The 20,492-nt window shown below is 42.0% G+C and overlaps 1 protein-coding gene across 1 annotated transcript; it reads right to left on the bottom strand.

The window, feature by feature from the left end:
• Nucleotides 1-297: 297 nt before the first annotated feature.
• EIF2A (eukaryotic translation initiation factor 2A) lies at nucleotides 298-20,447 on the bottom strand. The gene is made up of 14 exons (XM_053390271.1): nucleotides 20,200-20,447; nucleotides 17,366-17,435; nucleotides 16,851-16,925; nucleotides 15,667-15,785; nucleotides 13,728-13,827; nucleotides 13,178-13,260; nucleotides 11,525-11,598; nucleotides 11,240-11,384; nucleotides 9,557-9,673; nucleotides 7,752-8,320; nucleotides 3,576-3,686; nucleotides 3,252-3,368; nucleotides 2,130-2,195; nucleotides 298-685 (listed from the first exon to the last, which is right to left on the bottom strand). The coding sequence occupies exons 1-14, from the start codon at nucleotides 20,225-20,227 to the stop codon at nucleotides 620-622; spliced, it is 1,740 nt and encodes a 579-aa protein (XP_053246246.1). The 5' UTR covers nucleotides 20,228-20,447; the 3' UTR covers nucleotides 298-619.
• Between the last annotated feature and the right edge of the window lie 45 nt (nucleotides 20,448-20,492).

The following is a 20,492-nucleotide window of genomic DNA, read 5'->3' as shown; positions in this document are numbered from 1 at the left end:
CACGAATAGGTTCAGACATTTACTTCCAATTGATTTGGAACTGGGGTTTCTAGCAAGGCAAAACTTACTCCCTTTTCATCAGGGAGTTCATGAATCCCTCCTGTCTCCATTTCAGAGGAGGGACGTGCCCTTTTTCCTTTATACTCAATCCCTTTTCTCAGTTGTGACATTCTTGTACACACACACACACAGAGAAATCGAAATCCCAGTATCTACGAAAATCCACAAAAAGTCACACTGAAACAGAAATATAGCAGGTTAGAAACATGCAAGACCTATAAAGAAAACACCAAAATCTTTATTAAATGGAAAATGCTTTTTATTATATTCTACAGTCTTCTTATTGCATAAGGGTCACTTCTATTGTATCTGGCCAAAGAGTAAATAGAGGGACCCACTGTACTTTATTTAGTTCAGTAATACCATTTTGGAATCACAGCAAATTATTTGCCTCATTTTGATTTACAATACTACTGCTCAAAATTTTTACATGTATCCATATATTAGGGACAAGGAAATAAAAATGTAGCTGTGTATAGTGTTTTTAAATGAGCATTTCCAGTCTTTTATTATTAAATGATTCTATAGAACGAACCCGTGAGTTTCATCTGTCTTCTTTCTAAACACCCAGCTCCAACTCTTCCAGCTCCTTTAGGAGGGCAGCCTCTTTCTGAATTTTCTCCAGCTAGGACACATACACAGAAGACACCATCAGATACTACTTAGCATAGGCAAAGGAAAAATTAAACTTGAATACACAGAACAGTCATATCCGACAAAAGCTATCTACTTCTGAAAACCATTTCTTAACTTAAATCCAGATGGGAGATTCTTGGTGGGTATCAATGGCTCTCAGTCGCAGCAGCCAAACGGAACGTCCATGTTTAGATGCTTTAGGACTCCACAGGAACTGGGTCAGAAAATTTATTTTCATGGCCTGCCAATGGGCTTCCTGGAAGTATCTCTCTGGCCACTACAGTGGTACCTCTGGTTGGGTACTTAATTCGTTCCGGAGGTCCGTTCTTAACCTGAAACTGTTCTTAACCTGAAGCACCACTTTGGCTAATGGGGCCTCCTGCTGCTGCTGTGCCACCGCCGCTGCACAATTTCTGTTCTCATCCTGAAGCAAAGTTCTTAACCTAAGGTACTATTTCTGGGTTAGCGGAGTCTGTAACCTGAAGAGTATGTAACCTGAGGCATATGTAACCCGAGGTACCACTGTAATTAAAAACAGGCTGTTGGGTTAGAACAGGGGTGGGGACTCTTGGGCCCTCTAGATGTTGCTGAACCACAACGGACATCATCCTTGGCCCCTGCCTATGATTGCTGAGGCTGATGGGAGTTGTTGTTGATGCTATTTATTAAATTTGTATACCGCCCTATACCCATAGGTCTCAGGGCAGATCACAACATAAAGTTACAACACAAAAATAACAAAATACGTAATGAAAATAATTTAAACAATCAAGTATACTAATTCATACAAGCTAAGAAAAAAATGCACTCCCCAACAAAGGCCCCTAAACAATACCCCAGCCCACAAATGCAAAATACAAATTAACATATAACATTTAAAAACAATTTTAAACCACCCCACCCAACCAAATAAACAGCACCCACTCAAGTTAAAAACCCCATCCCCGTTAGAACAGTAATTATAGCACAAGGGGGCTGGCCCACCCCTCCGTTCCACCCCTAAAGGGATGGCCCCCTTTGGTTTCTCCCCTTCGGTGGTGGTCTCAAGTTGTAGTTCAGTAACATCTGGAGAGCCTGAGGGTTCCCATACACGGGCTAGATGGAGCTTTGGTCCAATGCAGCAGAGCTCATCTGATGTGCTTACAAACACTATTCATTTCAAGACATCTACCTGCCATGTCTGGAAAGGAGAGTCCCTTCTGTCTCTAGTCCCACATTGCAACTTTAATAGGAGCACATTCAAATAAGTTCAGAGCCTTTGTTTTGATTGCAAGAAAAAACAGAACTTATTGAATCTCGGTTCTGGCAATATTTTCAGAAGAAAACAGAATAGTGCTTTTTTACATTTACAATATACTAATAGTACATTTTAGTACTTTTAACGTGCTGTACAAGCCATCCCTAATAACATAATAATATATGAATACGCATACCTGGTTTTTCTCTAGCTGTTTGCCTGTAGCAGCCTGATCCTTCAGCTGTTCAATTGCTTTTAGTTTCTGCGGTGGTGGGAAAAAACACACGTTTTAAGACAACATTTGAATATTTATGCTGTAGGAATTTTTGGGGGGGTGTGGGGGAGAGAGGAAGTACCCTTTACTGTTCCCTAAGCATTATCCTCAAGGTCATGGATGCCTCCACGCTCCTTTGAAATATATTTTTCCCTGTGGAAAAGTGTAAACAGCACAGAGAGAGCCTGAGCTGTGCAGCCCAAACCACAGATCGGCAAGCGGGCAGCTGTGTGATTAAAATGCACACTGATTTCTTGTTTTCCTAAAGGAGATATGGTAGGTTCAAGCACTCTGTTGAGAACAACAGCCATCATATAGATAGCTGCTCTGCACCCTGGAGTGGTGGCTGCTGAATGTAAAGGATTTTGTGCCACATTAGTTTATTGCAGGCATAGGCAAACTCGGCCCTCCAGATGTTTTGGGACTGCAACCTCCCATCATCCCTAGCTAACAGGACCAATGGTCAGAGATGTTTATTGCCTGGTTTAGTAGTGGTCAGTCCTGGTTTATTGCAAGATCAGAGAGCATATCTAGATAAGAACATTGTGCCTATCCCCACTTAAAATTGCTCTTCCAGATGTTTCCCATCCTATAACTTTTCTGCTCCAGAAAGAAGAGGAGCTGGCAGACCATTTTTTTTTTGGAGGGGGGGACAGCAAGAAAGAGCTGATCACCCCTCTGCACCACTGTTCTCTATTTTACAGGTTCCCATCCTTAAAAAAAACACAAAAAAACTTGCATATGTGTCTGCTACATTTCCCCTACTTTTGGCACTCACAGGACTTCTCATCTAGCCTGTCTAGCAGCTGCCACGCTATTTCTGATACAATAGGAAAGAGACTGGAGGACTTTGGCTGCCTTGGGGAACATTGGCTCTGTACCTAATAGCCCTTATTGTGCACCTATGCATTATACTAACATAATAATAATAATAATAAAACTAGAAGGTGAGAGAAGTGACAGCTGTCAGGTATTAGGGTGTGGGGTTGGAGAGAAGACCTTTTGCCAGAACAGACAAGCTTCTTCATTAGAAAAGCTCCCCACCTTCTTCAGGTTCTTTATCTTCTTATCAACCTCAGGATCTCCTGATGTTATGGAGGGAGCCGCATTCTGTACTGGTGAGGCCGGAGTAACTTCCTGGCTCCCTTCAGCTCTGGCCTCCTGTAAAAAAAAAACAAATTAAATCAACATCTGGAACCATGTCTTTCGTATACAACCCCGTGGGACATTTACACGAATGGTATACATGTTAAGCTCCCCAGAATGGTGGAATTCAGCATGTTTTGGGTCTGTTCAGGGTATAGGTAAGCAGGTTTAGAAAATGTGAATGCAATCGTTTGCTCAAGAGAACTGAAGCAGCAGCTATACCTGTTTGGCAACTTTCTTTGCCTCGTGCTTCCTTTGATTTTTGAGTGCTGTTTTAGATAAAGGTTTATCGCCATTTTTTGATCTCATGTTCTGCGGTGGTTCATCCTCATGCTAAGAGAAAGCAAAGGGGGGGGGGGGAATGACAAAATTACCATAAGAAAACCCACACGTAATTATCTGTTGCCTGATAAGAGGGGTTTGTGTTGTTGTTTTTTATGTTCACTTACGCCACATGTCTTATAGCAATGCCACAAGTACACAACCCCTACACTACGGATGGGAAACCTGTGGCCCTACCAGATGTGGTCAAGCTCCAACTCCCATCAGCCATAGCCAACGGCACCAATTATTATGGGAGTTGTAGTCCAACATCTGGAGGGTCACGTTCTCCATCTCAGCCCTACAAAGGAGGACTTACTTCCATGTTAAGAAATTGTGTGAAACCCATGTAGATTGTCACTTATTAGTGTGTGTGCGTGTGCATTACTCAATTATGATTATCTGTTTCAGGGTTCACAAAGTATCCTGGGTACTCCCAGGATAATTCTATCCACTATAAAGCTGTTAAGGGGCTGGAGGTGAGCTTATGTCACAGAAAGCAACTTTTGTGGATGAGAATGACATGTTATAGAGAGAGACAACACTGAAATGTGAAATGTCTGTCATTCTATCTGTCCCCCCCCTCTCTCACACACACATATTTTGAAAGCAATTATTCCTTATATGTCCAGTTTTTAAAAATTCCATCTTGATTAAAAAGTTGGTCGACTTGCCAAGGGACAGATCAATCCTTTTATGGGCCACCCATGGCCTATAGACAACCAGCTGCTCATTCTCAATCTATATTATGCACAAGGATTCCACAGAATTTATTGCACAAGTGTTGCTTCTGTGCATGGGAAGTGAAAACTTTTGAAGCATCCATTTCAATAAAGACAGCCGGCAGGGGAGGGGAGGAACAGTTCTCTTCTTCTATTTTGCTTTTGTGTTTCAGGGGATGCTTGTTTCATTTCCACTGCTGCAGCCTTATTACTAACCATCCAAACATTTTTACCAGTCATCTTTGGCTTGCAAGAGATGACCATCTTACGAGTAAAAAAAAAAACTGGTATAAAAATCTGCAGTCAGTAAGTGCAGTAATTTCAGGAAGGAGGAAAAGGGAGCCAAGTCTCTTCTTCACCAGCCTGCTGTTTCCACGCTGCCCTTCGAGGAAAGGGCTTCGTTACTTCCACAACCAGTACAGAATCCAAGCGGCTGGCAAAAGCGAAAGAGAGGGCTCGGTTTCTCCTTCACAAGCCTGCTTGCTCACCTAGAGGGAATTCCAGACTTGCCTGTGGTAACCAAGTGAGGGATTAAAGACTGCACTACAGGCATTTCAGGTACACCTTTAAACCTTCATAAAATAATAAAGACAAGAGCTTTCCCCCTCTTCATTGTGCAGCTTAATTTTTTAATATATCATGTAGGTTAAATCCCCTAATGTTACTTGATTCCTAGCCTGCAGTCCCCTAAGTAACACCCACTTAACTATGGGAAGAGCCCCAATGAACTTAATTCTGAGTGGACATGTATTACCAGGGACGTCCAATTCCCAATGTACTGCAATCTACTCACAGTATAAAAAAACTGGCAGTGATCTACCCATTGTCATTGGGAAGGGGGAGAAGGGGATCACTGAGGGGCCAGAGATCTACCGGGATCTACCAGGAAGACCCCACGATCTACCAGTAGATCACGATCTACCTGTTGGACATGCCTGTATTAGACTGTGCTATGAGCAACTTTAACCCACTACACGCCTTAAAAAATTCAAAGAAGCTTAATATGTTTCTCAATGACCAGTTTTGTTCCTCTATCACATGCGATTAGGATTACATCAGCCTTCTTTCGTAACAAACCTCTTATTAACTGTGCTTATGGAGTTAGTAAGAAATAAGTCACTTGCAATGACCAGCAGTGTGGGAGAAACCAACACTCCTTTCAGTGCTGGTAGTCTCAGGTTACGCTCTTTCAAAAAGAAAATAAGAAAGAGGAAGTAAAGAGCTATGTTCTCAAACCTGTTTTTGAATACTGAAAAAGGAAAATAGATTAATGACTCTCTACATAAAAGGCAAATGCAGATTAATATAGGTTTCCCATTCATTATAGCTAGGAGACGAAGAACTATGGGACTACCTTCCTGGAACAAATTCTCCTCTCCTATCTGAACTGTGGTTAAGGAATGCATTGGCACCTCACACGAAAAATAAGGAAAAAAATACCCAACGTGTACAGAGGAGGGCAACCAAAATGGTCAAAGGCCTGGAAACGATGCCTTATGAGGAACGGCTAAGGGAGCTGGGCATGTTTAGCCTGGAGAAGAGGAGGTTAAGGGGTGATATGATAGCCATGTTCAAATATATAAAAGGATGTCACATAGAGGAGGGAGAAAGGTTGTTTTCTGCTGCTCCAGAGAAGCGGACACGGAGCAATGGATCCAAACTACAAGAAAGAAGATTCCACCTAAACATTAGGAAGAACTTCCTGGCAGTAAGAGCTGTTCGACAGTGGAATTTGCTGCCAAGGAGTGTGGTGGAGTCTCCTTCTTTGGAGGTCTTTAAGCAGAGGCTTGACAACCATATGTCAGGAGTGCTCTGATGGTGTTTCCTGCTTGGCAGGGGGTTGGACTCGATGGCCCTTGTGGTCTCTTCCAACTCTATGATTCTATGATTTGTGCAAATAAATGTAGGAGGGAAAAACCTGTAATGCCTGGGCAGGAAAAGCCACTTTTCTTTAACTTTCCTTTCGCTCTGTCATCTCAAGTCTTTAAAATGTTGTTGGGAGGTGCTTTCCCCTTCTCCACTATTGAGATGTGAGCAATCCACGGGATGCTTGCTTAATAAACCCCCATTAGTGTCAGAACCCATCAGGGATATGGTCATAACTGTTTAATCCTCATGGGAAAGAGAGGCCAATTACCAGAATCTCCTTGTGCAAATGGCATCTCCTGTGAGCCCCTCTTTCCCTGCGACACAACAGGGATACTACTTGATCATGGAACAGGCTCCCATGATGCAGCAGTAGGGAGGACAAATGATGGAGCAAGCTTGTTTTCTTTTGCTCTGGAGGGTAGGACACGAACCAATGGATTCAAGTTACAAGAAAAGAAATTCTGACCAAACATCAGGAAGAACTTTCTGATGGTAAGAGCTGGTCGACAATGGAAGGGACTCCCTCAGGAGATTGTGGGCTCTGCTTCATTGCAGGTTTTTAAGCAGAGCTTGGATGGCCATCTGTCAGGGATGCGTTAGCTGAGATTCCTATATTGCAGGGGATTCAACTAGATGACCTTTGAGGTCCCTTCCAACTCTTACAATTCTATGATTACAGGGATGAGGAACTGGTAAAGAAGAAGTCAGAGGAAGTGCTGCAGATAATGTACCAACAAATTCAAAGCATCTGGTAATGAATTTGTGGGATTAAATCTCAACCATATTCATTCTTTTAAAAATAAAAAGGCTACATGGTTTGAAACTTCTCTGCCATTGTTGAGCTATACCAAGTGTCTATCCTGGTGATGTGCCAGCAAGGCCTCCTACAATAGTAGTTGGTTTACTTTATGAAGGTTTACAGCTTGCTTTGCCCGAAAGAGCCAAAATTGATTTAAAAACAGGAGCACTTTCACAGAAATACATTTATTTGTTTTGGAAATATGAACTATGTTAAAATTATAACGGCTTAACGTGCCACTTTTTTAGGTGACTGAAGGCCTTTATATTAAAAATAAAGTTGGGGGAAGAAGTTACTGTACTTCTATTGCACAGCCTGTTTGAAAAGAAATGAGTATTTAAGATTCGCCTGCCTTTACTCCCACTGACTGAAAAAAACAACCATGTACTGATCTGACAGCAGAAAAACACTTGTGCAAACCAGTGCTTACATATACCTTTCCTATATTATGTGTACCTCAGCGGCTTTTATAAACAATACATGATTATAGTTAGGTGGGGCAAGTGGGTAGGGGAATCCAATCTTGGCATTTGCAAAGTCCTAGTTAAATGGCCTTCAATAGTGCTAATTACCAGTTGAAGCAGAAGAACAAAGGACTGGATTTAATATCGTGCCCCCTACCCTTTCCCAGAGCTGGGAAGACATTTTTCAGCAAGACATTTTACAACAGAGGCAGCAGTTACTTACAAGTTTAGAGCTCGTCACAGGTTTGTTTCTCAGAGCTGGGGGCCTGTAAGCTTGGGCAGCCTTGGGCTCGTCGTTCAGTGCTTTGCTCGGAACAGCATATGTTACCGCCTTCGCTGGAAAGACGCCATCCGAAAAGGGTTGCCAGGCAACTTGCCAAAGTTCTGCGTTCTGCTGGACTTCATACTTGTATAGGACAGGGCCTGTGTAATGCCAGATCTTGTACCCATTCCCAACCCGTAGCCTTGGAGAACATGTAGCTGTTACAATATGTTCCCCATCAGGGCACCAGGCAAAGTACGTGGAATCCGAGGCCTGTGGTTTGGAAATGAGTTTGTAGTTTTTAACGTCCCACACGTCCAGTTGCCCATTGAGATTCCCAAATCCAGCTAAGACTAAGATGTGTCCTTGAGGGCTGTAGTAGGCAGCATTGTGTGGGCCGGTTCCAAAGTCAAACACGGGGTCGCATTTCAGATTGAAGATTGTAGCCTTGGCAGGCATAAAACCATAGACGACACAAAACTCTGTGGAATTGGGGCTCCAGGTTGCATCATAAATAGGACCATTTTTTGCTAGAAAAAAAGGAAACAGTTGAATTTTTTTTAAACTGTTATCTACATGTGCCTGAAGAAGGAATTGATTTTGAAGAACAGTTACAAGTCATGTTAGTTTCTCTTAACAAGCATAGGTCTAACGTTAGCCTCCTTAAAACTGCAAGATATTAGAACAGGCCACCACAACTTGTAACCTGTGAAGCTGAAAACAGCCTTATTGTTCCTTAGCAGAGTGATTCAATAATCTTTTTTTTGCTGCCTCTTTCGGATTGCATGTCTGAGTGCACACACACACTGAAGGTGTGTATTTGTGTGTGGATTGTCAAGCATCTAGACACCACACTGTATGCCTGCTGTGCTACAGTAGGCTTGGAAGTACATAAGTTACTCAGGCCTACATTAGACTGTCATTATTCTACCACAGCCGGATAACCTCATTTCTCCTGGCACTACTGAGGAGCAGCAGCCAGCGAGTAGCCTGGCCACGTGATGAGAGAAACACCTCCTTATTCAGTGGCCAGAACACTGCCCAAGTTTCTTTCAGCAGGATTAGCCCTGAAAGGCTATTCCACAAGGGCCGCACATTTTTCTTTGTTTAGTTAATTCATTGCAATTAAAAACCTTAATCGGTTAAAACGGTCTACATGTTTTACAGATTTAAAGCGTAGTCTCATTAGTAGTAAACACTCTGGATATCGGGGCATTTGAAAGTACTGCAATTGGTCCAGACACTGTTAAGAGGGCTTTACTTTCTTAAAACGAACAGATACCCTTTTCTTACTTAAGTTGTCACACCCCAACTATCACGTGCTCAAGATGGATGATCTGTTTAAGCTTTGTAATATATACATTTGTTGAATTATAATAAGTGCGACTGATTAAAAGCAATTCAACAATTGGGGGTTGGGTCTTTAAAACTGATTTGGAGTCCTAATTTTAACGACTTTCTTTTCCCAATTCAAGAATCAGGGGCTCCTTAACAGAATTAGGTGCTCCATCGTGTCCCCATCTCCTGTCTATAGTCCGCACTTTCGAGCTCAACTCTTATACTACCTCACTTCTTCTGAATTAATAGAACTTCAGATAGCAAAAATCAAAACAAAAACATTCCAAAGGAATTTAATCTGTACAAGGTTGGTCATTAGAGCAAACACAGGAGACTGAAGTTTATTCCCAAAGAACATTACAGATCTTTTAGCATATATGGAGGACGATTTTTCAGTTCATTATACAATTACTAGGAGAGTCACTTACGTAGTTGTACGACAGCACTTTCCCCATTCGTTGCGATGTAATGCAGATTTTGTTCCCCGTAATACGAAGCTCCCGTTTTATCAACTTCTGTACTAGCGATTACAAGCACAGCAGTAGCTATTTGGATATAAAAACAACAGTAATTAAATGTTTTCAGAAAGCAAACTACCCAATGATATTAATTTAGGGTTCAATAGAAGAATCATCATTTAGCAAGATAAATCCAACCTACAAATCTGCCTACTTTGTTTTTGAAATAGAGCTCATGTGCCATGGTGCACAGATCAGCCATCAGAGTTGTATTCGCACCGAGTTTATATAAACATCCTGTAATGGGTATGAGTTACTCGTGCGTAAACTGCCGCCTCTCTAGGCTAAATTGCCTTGTTAAACCGTTCTGACTGCACAGCCCATCTCCGCGTGGCTGTCTCGGTCGCTAGCAGAATCTGTCTGTGGGAGTTTCTTAAACCTCTTCCAGCATAGAAGCTGTTTGACTCCCAGTCTCCTCCTCCTCTCACTGTGCGGGAGTCTTCTGCGCAGGGAGGGCGTGGGTAGTGGAGGACCTGTGCTCTCCTCACTGATGTCCAGTGAAGAGTCCCGGAGCTCTCTCTCCGCTTCCCCCATCTGCCCCCCTTTATCCCTGGTGTTGCGCTGATTTCCTTCCCCCTCTACTGAGCTGCTTCTCCTCCTGGTGCTGGGTCCTTCGCCAGCAGAATCTGGGAGCCTCCCCTTCGCCTCTCGCTCTGATGTCAGTTCCCTGACACATCCCAAAGACCGTTTATGGCCACTGTGCTTGCTATAGTAATGCCACAACCCACCTCCACCCAACGTGTTTGCTTCCTGACCAGTATACAGTGGTACCTTGGGTTAAGTACTTAATTTGTTTCGGAGGTCTGTTCTTAACTTGAAACTGTTCTTAATCTGAAGCACCACTTTAGCTAATGGGGCCTCCTGCTGCCGCTGCTGCACGATTTCTGTTCTTATCCTGAAGCTGAAGTTCTTAACCCGAGGTACTATTTCTGGGTTAGCGGAGTCTGTAACCTGAAGCGTATGTAACCCGAGGTAAAATTGTACTATATACAACTCACTGGAATACCAGCAACCCTAGCGTGCAAGGACTGGAGTTAACTCACAGAAACAAAGCAAAAGATTCCTTTGCATGTGCAAAAGGCACTCTGCACATTAATGTGATACTGTTGGAGAACTATAAAACGTGCCATGAAGTTGTATTTTCTTGGCAAAGCTTCGAAGACTGCATTACCGGTCAAAGAATTACAAACATCCATTTATTACAGTATCCCTTGAGACATTTTTAAAGATAGGCAATACATTTGGAACCTGTATAGCAGAAGCTCCATTTAGAATGAATGGAAGATTTGCACAATTCATGTTGTTTGTCAGTTTAGTCAGTCTCAATGGCTTTTGAGTAGTGCCTGTTACTCAAAAGCAAGTCTGATTGCACTCCCAATGAAGCGTGCCTATGACTGCTGCATGCTGGGAGTTACAGGGAATGGGACTGGTCTGGAAGAATAGCTGCAAGTATAGTTTAAATGCCATAGAAGCAAATTGCAATTAGCACTTAGAATTACAAAACACTTGCACCAGTTACCTACACAGAAGAACACAGAGAATCAATACATTCACTTCTTGATAAAGACAGAGGAAATTTGAAATTTCTTATACCTTTACTATTCCACAGCATCGTCACCTTATCAGCTTTAAAGAAACTCTTGTTGGCCAATGCAGATTGCGGGCCTCCAAAGTTTGGGTACAGATAGAGCCTTACGAAAGATGGAGCTCCTTTGCTTCCAGGAACATAGACAGCAACCTGTGTCAATAACATTTAATCAGCTTGGTAATACAATTCTTAAGAGCAGCACAAAAGATAGAAGTGGAATAATTCATAAACCTTTTCAGGATTCCTACGAAATTAAAATGGTCGAAGAAATAAAAATCAAAAGGAGGCACCTTAGTTGGCTGATCCCCTGGCGATATCACAAAATCGGTGACTTTTTGCAAATGAAGTTTATTTGCAATTGTACCTGCAAAATCATAATTTTACTCAGGTTAATAAAAGTTACCTAAATAATTGTTAGATTGTGCTGCTTATGCGCCTATGCTAGTGGCAAGTAAAAAGCAAACACACACATAATGGTAAAGGCCTTCTTGACATAGAGTATAACCTCTTCAAAATCGGTTTACACTAAAACCATATATTCTCACAGCATGATGCAAGTGTATCACATCTATCTATCTATCATCTATCTATATTGGAGCAACAAACCACATTTTCTACAACTCTTAAAGCTTTTTCAGCTAAACTGTCTATATTTTAGGGGGTGCGTTCAAAAAGTAAGTTTGTACATGCATTCAGGCACAGCTCAAAGCAGCTCCTCAGCTTAAGTGTGGTCCACCCTCTTCTCTTAGCTATGTTCTTGAGTAGAGTTGAGGAACCTTAGCCCTAAGAGTTGCATATGGCCCTCCAGGCCTCTGCCAGGCTCTCAGAAATCCCCCAACACCATACCCCTCACCAGACCTACTCTGCACCATCCTTGTATTGAAGTAAAAAACCATGAAATGTGTAATAATCTCCTGCTTGCCTGTATGGAGGATGCAGCAATGTGTGGGTGCGAGTAGAAACTTCTGACTTTTGCATGGCTGGAATGCAGCCTGTACAAAAGTATCACACACTTTTTGCCTCTGGCCCTTGCCCATCTCTGGTATGCATCCCTGCAAAAGGTTCCCCCTTGAGAGAGCTTGGTCCTTGGGCTTTTCTTGAGTAAGTTAGCTACTTTGCTTCAGGCTGTCTTCACACTGTTGAATCAAGTGCGCCTATCTCTTTTATATATCTGAGAGTCTGCCTCCAAACACCATTACATTTCCCAAAGGGCAAGCAGCTTCCTCCCTTAATACTTAAACTAGACATTGGGCATGAGTCCCTACTGCTGATGCCTTGGCAAATTCCAAGCGTACGGCACTGCTCATGATTAGTTAGAGCATCTGCAACAGGTTCAGCAAAGTTACTTGTGCCAGACTGTCTACCTGGAGCCCAGGTTTGGCTGCGGCTTACCAGGACTCATTTGCCCTCAATGTGAATGGGTGTGTCTGCACTGCCAGTGTGATGTTGTTGCATCACATATTGCATATGGCTACTCAACCTCATATCTGCTTCCATCACCACATTCAAGTTGCAACCATTTTCACTTGCCTTGGAGAAAGTTCCATTGACCACAGTGGGACTTACTTCCGAGTGAACTTACACAAGGTTGCTCTCTTAAGAGTTTGTCTCTCATTATCTTCCATGCATCTCTGGCTGAACCACAGGAGCAATTAATTCACAGACCTACCTGGCATTGCTGCCCCCTCTGTAAGGACCACTCTCTAAAAACGTTTTTCAGAACTATTTCTGATTTTCATCCATTCAAGTATTTCTTAGGTATTAAGCCAATGTGGATTTTGTACTATAGAAGGGAGCTTCAAAACTGTATCAAGGCCCTCAATAAACGCTATGGTTCCCCAGAATCGGTCAACTGTGATAAATGCAGGCGCTCAAAACACAAGAGAAATAAAGGCAAACTAAAAGGGAAAGCTTATCTAGAGAACAAGAAAGGGCTTGCATACTGAAGTTGTTGTTTTCAAAGAAGTGCAGTTCATTGTTAACACTCCTGGCGCATATGCTTTCATCATCTGACCAGCAAGGACACCTAATGGTTAGAGAGGGGGGCAAGTGATTTAGAAACGTGGTTTGAAAATGTTTAAGAATTATTAAATTAGGAAATGGTTACTGGTGCTATTTTTCAATTATCCCACTGCTTTCATCCTGGTCTGCTAAGACAGGCTGACATCCAATGACATCGCCTCACCAACAGAACAGATTTCCCTTGTGCAGTGAAACACATACTTCCTCTCTTTACTCTGCAACCCCCTACATGCCCCAAAAATCTGCTCTGGGAGTTTAGGGGACCTTTTGGAGCAGATTTGTGTTGGGGAAGTCCTACTGCATGAGTAGAAGTTTTCTTCCGTGATGTCAAATATTGTTCACCATCTACAGGGTTGCTTGAAATGAAATATACAGTACCATGTTATGAACTGCAGAACAAAATCAGATACTGCAACTTCAAGTACAAAAGTTTTCAAGTCGCTTTCATGAATTATCCTGAATGCTACTTACCAGTTCTGCATCTTTTTCTGGATGAACGATTTTAAGAACTTTCCAGTATTCACATCAAAAAGTTGAAGGTTGGGCACTCCTGCTCCTCCATCTTTAGAAGCTACAACAAACAACATATATTGCAGTGGTGGCCTTCAAAATAAGCACTGGATCTCCTTCCCTAATCTACAACATCCTGACCATGGGTTCTGTTGATGCGTTTTGTTAATGCCTTATAGGGAATGCTATACTAGAGGCTAGCACACAAGGACAAGAAAACAGGATGTTTTCTTTAGCATTTGCTTTCACGGATCCCGTATCTGTAAGTGTGAAAAAATATTTTCCTTCCTAAACAAACCTAGACACAACAGTTTTTCCCCAAAATAAAAATTCTCAGTCCCTGCCACTCTTTAGAGATGCAATACGTAAGTTTATTTAAAAGCCTTTATAAACCTCTTAATAGTTCATAAATGGTTCAAAAGTAGTGTGCAGTCTAAAAAAAATGTAGTTAAAATTTTAAAACAAAAAGACAATCGAAAACCAGTAAAACAGCAATATAGAAACACATAAAAGTATGTAAAAAGTGATTACAGCAGATATTCAGAAGATTCAATCACATAAAATAGGGTCTGATCTTAGAGGGTCAGTAAAAGCCTGGGCTTATCCTATCAGATAAATTTACCCTCTGATGTCAAAATCCTTTGTAGATGCATTTTTTTGGCAAGAGTCACTCTATTCTTTGCTTGAGTTCATCAGGAACTAGTTGTGCTAAACAGTAATACATTTACTCTCCATTTGCGGGCCAAACGAGATGTGACATGGGAGATTCAACTGCAGATCTGCCAATGTCATTTCCTTTTACCTAAGAGCAGCCACAGGGGAAATGGAATCAGGGCTGCTGCAGGGCTGGATGAATTTTTTTAACCCGTTCCCTGGTTTAGATGCTTGGTCTCTGCCCACCCGAACCGCTGTCACTAGCAACCACTGTTTGGGGTGGGTAGACAAGCAAGATCTCTCTCCCCCTACCTCACAGCTAACAGCAGTTTTAGGGGAACAATTTAAGCGGGGAAAACTGCAGGGTGTGTGTTAATCCATTCCCTATGCTATGGCTCTCATCTAAACCCCTAACTCCCTCCCCAGACACATACAACACACACACACACACACACACACACACACACACACTCCTGCCTTTAGAGAAAGAAAATAGCATCACATCTAATTGAGTATGGGCTGGTTATAGTTGGGGGCATGATGTCTGGAAGGCCTTGAACTGTGTTGGATGAATCAGACATAATGACTTTTTGGTGCCTTACATCAGTATGATTCTTTCCTTTATTATTATTAACTTACTATAGCCTTCCCCAACCTGCTGCTCTAGGCTACAGCTCCCATCACCGTGCATAATGGTTTTATGTGTTTCAAAATTGAAGTGATTTTTATCTATTTTAAAATTGCATTTTTTAAATTGTAGTGATTCTTATCTATTTTACAACTGTACTTTCCACTTGTTGCAACCCGCCGCTGGTGAAAAGCAGGTAATAAATTTTACAAATATATAAGCCCTCATTGGCCATGCTGGCTACAACTAATGGGAGCTGGAGTCAAAAACATCTGATGGGCACGAGATTGGGGAAGGCTGGCTGACACTGACAACAGAGAATAAGCGGTGGGGGGGGGGAATACTAAGGAAGAAATGCAAGTCCCTCTCCTGAAGAGCTTGCAGTCTATATTTGAAGGGCATAGCAATGGGAAATTAGAAAAAGGAAAGGCAAGGGTAGCATACACAACGTATTACTATGGCACTTCAGAAGGAAGCTTTTGATTTCTCTTCTGTATTCTTACAATACCTAGCATACAAAAGGTTGCCGTATTTATGAACCTTCCAATGTTTACAACATGCATGACTGCAGCCCTGTTTACACTGAAGGAAGCTGGAGCAGACACCTGAAGTACTCACTTGTGTAGGGCTGCCATGTTACCAGGACATTGCTCTTTGGAGAGAATTCAAGGCAAACTGTCTTCGGCTGATCAAAAGAACGCAGCACCTCATGGCTGGTGACATTCACGATGTTTACTCTGGAACCAAAAGAGGTAACTTCAACAAAGCTTGATTAGGGTGGTTAATTAATAGTAGGCCTTATTTGTTCAGTGCCAAATTTGCTTTCTTTTGAACCACCTAATAGAATATAGAACTATTTTTCCATTTACCATACTGTTCAATATTTCACTAATATAATATTTTTTTTCTATCAAGGTTGCATTCCTTTGGGGGGGGTGACCTAGCAATAGTATGGCAGCAATAGGCAGATATAAGGCCAAAGGTAGATAGGGAAACCCTTCTCTCTCTGCCACCTCTTTCCACCATTTTGTACCCTCCCAGACATTCACATATTAGGCTGAGGGCTACAGGCTGCCCACTGCTTAAGTTTCCTCAGTGTGTAACCACCAAACTCCAAACCTTCAAAGACTCATGTGCACACGTTTCACTACAATGCCCTTGAGACTGAAGTCATGCAAGAGTCACATTGCAAATGACTGTGATAAGAGAACCTTTCTATTTTTGGCCTATTCACACACTACTTCGTCCCAATTAGCACAAAGTAAGATTGCGGAGCTGGCCTCAGGTTAAACAGTAACAGTCCCATCTGCTATATGTTAAGTGATATCTAAACTGCTGAGAATGGCACACATGTGCAATACAATACTCTAAGAACGACAAAACAGAACTAACATCTCTGGAAATGTACTAATTCAAAATGGAAAGGGGAGGATATTCAGTTTCAGAAACTACAATCCTACACATGCTTAGGTCAATGCATTTCAGTAAGCTAAGCCTGCCCAACTGCATCCATGATTCAAGCATTTTAGGCTGTCAATCCTACCAATCTAGTCCTACCATCTGGAAAGCAATGTGTAAATTGGACAGAATTGTATGTGTTGGTAAAGCTTTAATCCTGTCCACTCTTCCTGGAAGTTCAATTGAGAACTGACTGAGGTTGGTTTTGAATCAACATACCTACAAATACATGTATTTGTAGCAATTTTCCTTCCTCAAGCAATTTTTTAAACACACTTTGCACAATTTAATATAGGCCCCCAAACTTCTTAACAAATGTTTAAAAAAGAAGGAGTTATACTGACTGTTCTCCATTGCACCAAGCAAAAAGGGAACCATCCTTGCTGAAAGCAAAAACTTTGCTGTTTTTCCCAGACTCCCTGGAAAAACAAATACATTTCTATCACAATTAAAGTATATGACACAAAATGCATAGAAAAATATTAATAGACTGTGTTCGATAAATATCCCTAGCAGTATATAAGTATACCAATTCTTACTTGTTATTGATTAACACCTGAATTTAATCAATTAGATATAGTTTTGATCATTTATGTGAAGCATTATCCATCAGTTGCCACCACCTCGTAAAGAGATCTCCTTGACCAGGCTGTCCTTGACTCATAACATTGGATCCTATTATTACTGATTTTTTGTTTTTATACTGTTTCACTGTTTTCTATGTTGTATCTTTGTTTTTATGACACTGTTTTATTGTCTTTGTGTTATGCTTTTGCTTACAATGTTTTAGAAATGCTTTCAATAAATAAATAAAATTCCAATTAAAAATAGCACTTAACAATAGAGAAAAGTGAAGTACCTTTGAAATGCTATATTCTCTGTGAAAAGAGGAGGCCCATTCACCATATAGAGTCCTTCAGATCCTCGCACTAGCAAAAAAAATAGCATTTATTTCACACTAATAGAATTAGCACTTAATGTTTACATAACAAAAGCCTATTTTAATGATCATACCTCACATTAATAAGCTGAAATATTAATATTAGTAGGTGCCCCTTTGCTCCTCAAGCCTTCAAATAACAATTTCCCACTTCATCTGAATCAACTTTATAGTTTGGCAGCTTCAGAACAAGCAACAGTCATAAACTCAACTTCAAACTGTGCTTTTTCTGAAGTTGGTAGCCAGTTTCCTAGTTTGGACAAAAGGGAAATGATGGTGAAATAAGAGGCTTCCTGATTTGATTATTCATGCTAGAAAGGAATAAGTGAAGTCGCTGTGAGCATAGGGAAGTGTTTCACACATATCTAGGCCTATTAAGCAGAAAAATGACTGTCTGAATACAGTCAAAGTTTGAGGCTTGAATACTTGTATATTTGCAGGGGAATGGCCAAGTTTATACTGAGAATTAGAATTGTTGATTGAATATAAATAAATAGCAGTCACACATTCACTGGGATGGGTACCTATCAATAACCTTACTGTTGCATTCTGGACCAGATGAAGTTTCCAGAGATTTTTCAGAGGCAGTCTCACATAAGCCTGGTTGACACAATACCAAGCCATGTTTTATTTAACAAACTGCAGGTTAACCACAAGTTCTCACACAGATGATCATACAAATAAAAATTTCTCCAAAAATTGTTTCATGCTGCTCTTGTCTCATTTGCTACTGGTTCTTTGGGTGAGCAACCGGGGTAGGTCATCAAACAAATACACATCTCCAAGCCATAGTTAAAACAAACCAAGATTTGTAAGCCAACAGCGAAGCATGGCTTCAAATTATGATTTGTTGTCCGCAATCAAGGCATAGTTAAGCTGCTGAGCAGGGTCCATATATAACACTAACCTATGGTTTAATGAACCATAGTTTAGTGTTATGTGCAAACTAGCCCATTGACTTTGCTGTAGCTACTCATTATATACATAACTAAAGCAGGTCTGAGCTTCCTAGAAATGCGTGCACTTGCCACACCAATGTAAGCTTGGTAAAAAGCACCCCCACCCCCCACAGCTGCCACCGCCTGTCTAGACATGAACAAAGCTGGGTCCAGGAGTACCCCAAGACTACATGCCTGATTTTTCAAAAGGAGTACTACCCTATATAATACAAGCTGAACCCTATCACCAGAGCACCTACATTTTCCTTTAAAACTTATGAGTTCTGCTTGCTATAAAAAAGAAGGGGAAATTGCAAATAAAGAACTCAATAGAAAATTGGGGCAGAAAAAAATTGCAAAGATGGCACTATCTCCTTCAGCCTAACTTTCAAAACCTGTCCCAGTTGTAACCTGGCAACCACAGTATGACACATAGGGCTCCCGCACCTTTAATTTTGTAGTTTAAAAAGGCACAAAGTTTCTCACCTCTTGCAGGCTTATGGCATGACATACATTACCCTCCAAAATCATTAAAATTATAAAAAGTATAGGAACTCTGTCCTATGTTGCTTTCAGATACTCTAGGCTTAAATATAATGATTTTGAGATCAGGTCACATTAATGACTTAAAAATAAGTTATCTACTGGGAATTTTTACATCAAATACTGAATCCCAATAGTGTAATTACTGCATTGTTGAACCCACTTCTACATAGAAACATAAGAAACTACCTTTTGCCGAGTCAGCTATTGGTCCATCTAACTCAGTACTGTACTTAAATGGCAGCTCTCTAGGGTTTCAGGTAGGAGTCTCTCCTAGTCCTTCATGCAAATGCCAGTGACTGAACATGGGACTTTCTGCATGCAATGCAGTTGCTCAATCACTGAGCTATGGCTCTTCTAACTTAGGAGGTGCAATACAATCTGAAACTGACATCCACAGATCAGATTCAAAAGGAAGATGAGTGTGTGTATTTTGCATGTGCATGCACAAAAGCATGTGCAACTGTCCATATCATTGCTGTAAAGCCTGATCCTATGCATATTTCCTCATTAGAAAAATTGCTTAGGATTTGCTCCACAGACTAAATGGATAGGACTGCAGCTTTACTCGTTGGTAGAGAAGCCCTATGAAACTCAATGGCCCTCAGTCCCAGGTAAAACATCTAAGAGCCTGATCCTAGGAATGCTGAATAGGAGGAAGCCACACTGGGTGCCTTGCCCTTTACTTATGAGTAAGGTGATACACTCATACACGCTTGCATTTGAAGAAGCCCCAATAAGCTCTTTAGGTTTTTGCATCTAAGTAAATTAATAAGAATCTGCTTTAGACCAAGCCATGCCATTAGTCCATCAAGCTCAGTTACTGTCTTCAGTGATGAAGTCAGGGACTCTCGCGGTTCTGGACAACGATTTTAGGGGGGCGAGGGGGAGACACAGAAATTCCTTTAGCTGACAACTTGTCGTGCTTAACTGTCGCCTTGGGAGGTTTGCGCGCTTTCTGCTTAGCTTAGGAAGGCCCCTAAGTCTTGCCCCGCCTGCCTATTCCATAAGGAGCAGTCGCCGCCCGCTTGAGTATGAATGCGCTCCGCTACTGAGGAACAGCGCTTCCCCGGGAGACCTTTAGGATCGCCCTGCGCTACGCGCAGGACTTCACTCGCGCAACTCCGGCACAAGGATGCAGCCGAAACGGAAACGGGGACAACACGCAGCGCCCCAGAGCAGCCGCCATAATGCACGCGGCGCTACATCGAAAAATAAAAATTATTTTTTTTAAATAACAGGCAACTTATGGATTCGCCCGCCTCAACCCACCTGCCAGAAGCGGCGTGGGTGGCGCCATCTTGAGCCAGGCCCAACCTTTTCTCCTTCCGGGTCGCGGGGGTCACGGCTCAGGACAGTACACGTCTCTCCTCCGCCAGCTCAAGAGCGGACGCCTCTTTCCGGGGTGACGTGTAGCAACCTCTCGAGAGGGGCGGGGATTTTCCCACGTCACGCGGCCTCCGCCCATTTCTCCCGGCCACCTTTAGCGCTAGACGGCGAGAAGAAGAAGAAAAAAACCTGAGGGGAGAGGCTGTCGCTTCCGGGTTGGCGGCGGCTCCGCCTCC

The sequence above is a fragment of the Podarcis raffonei genome, chromosome 5, assembly GCF_027172205.1.
Source record: "Podarcis raffonei isolate rPodRaf1 chromosome 5, rPodRaf1.pri, whole genome shotgun sequence".
In the NCBI taxonomy this organism is placed as follows: Eukaryota; Metazoa; Chordata; class Lepidosauria; order Squamata; family Lacertidae; genus Podarcis; species Podarcis raffonei.
The sequence above is the reverse complement of the archived record's forward strand: the minus strand, read 5'-3'. Positions and strand labels throughout refer to the sequence as shown.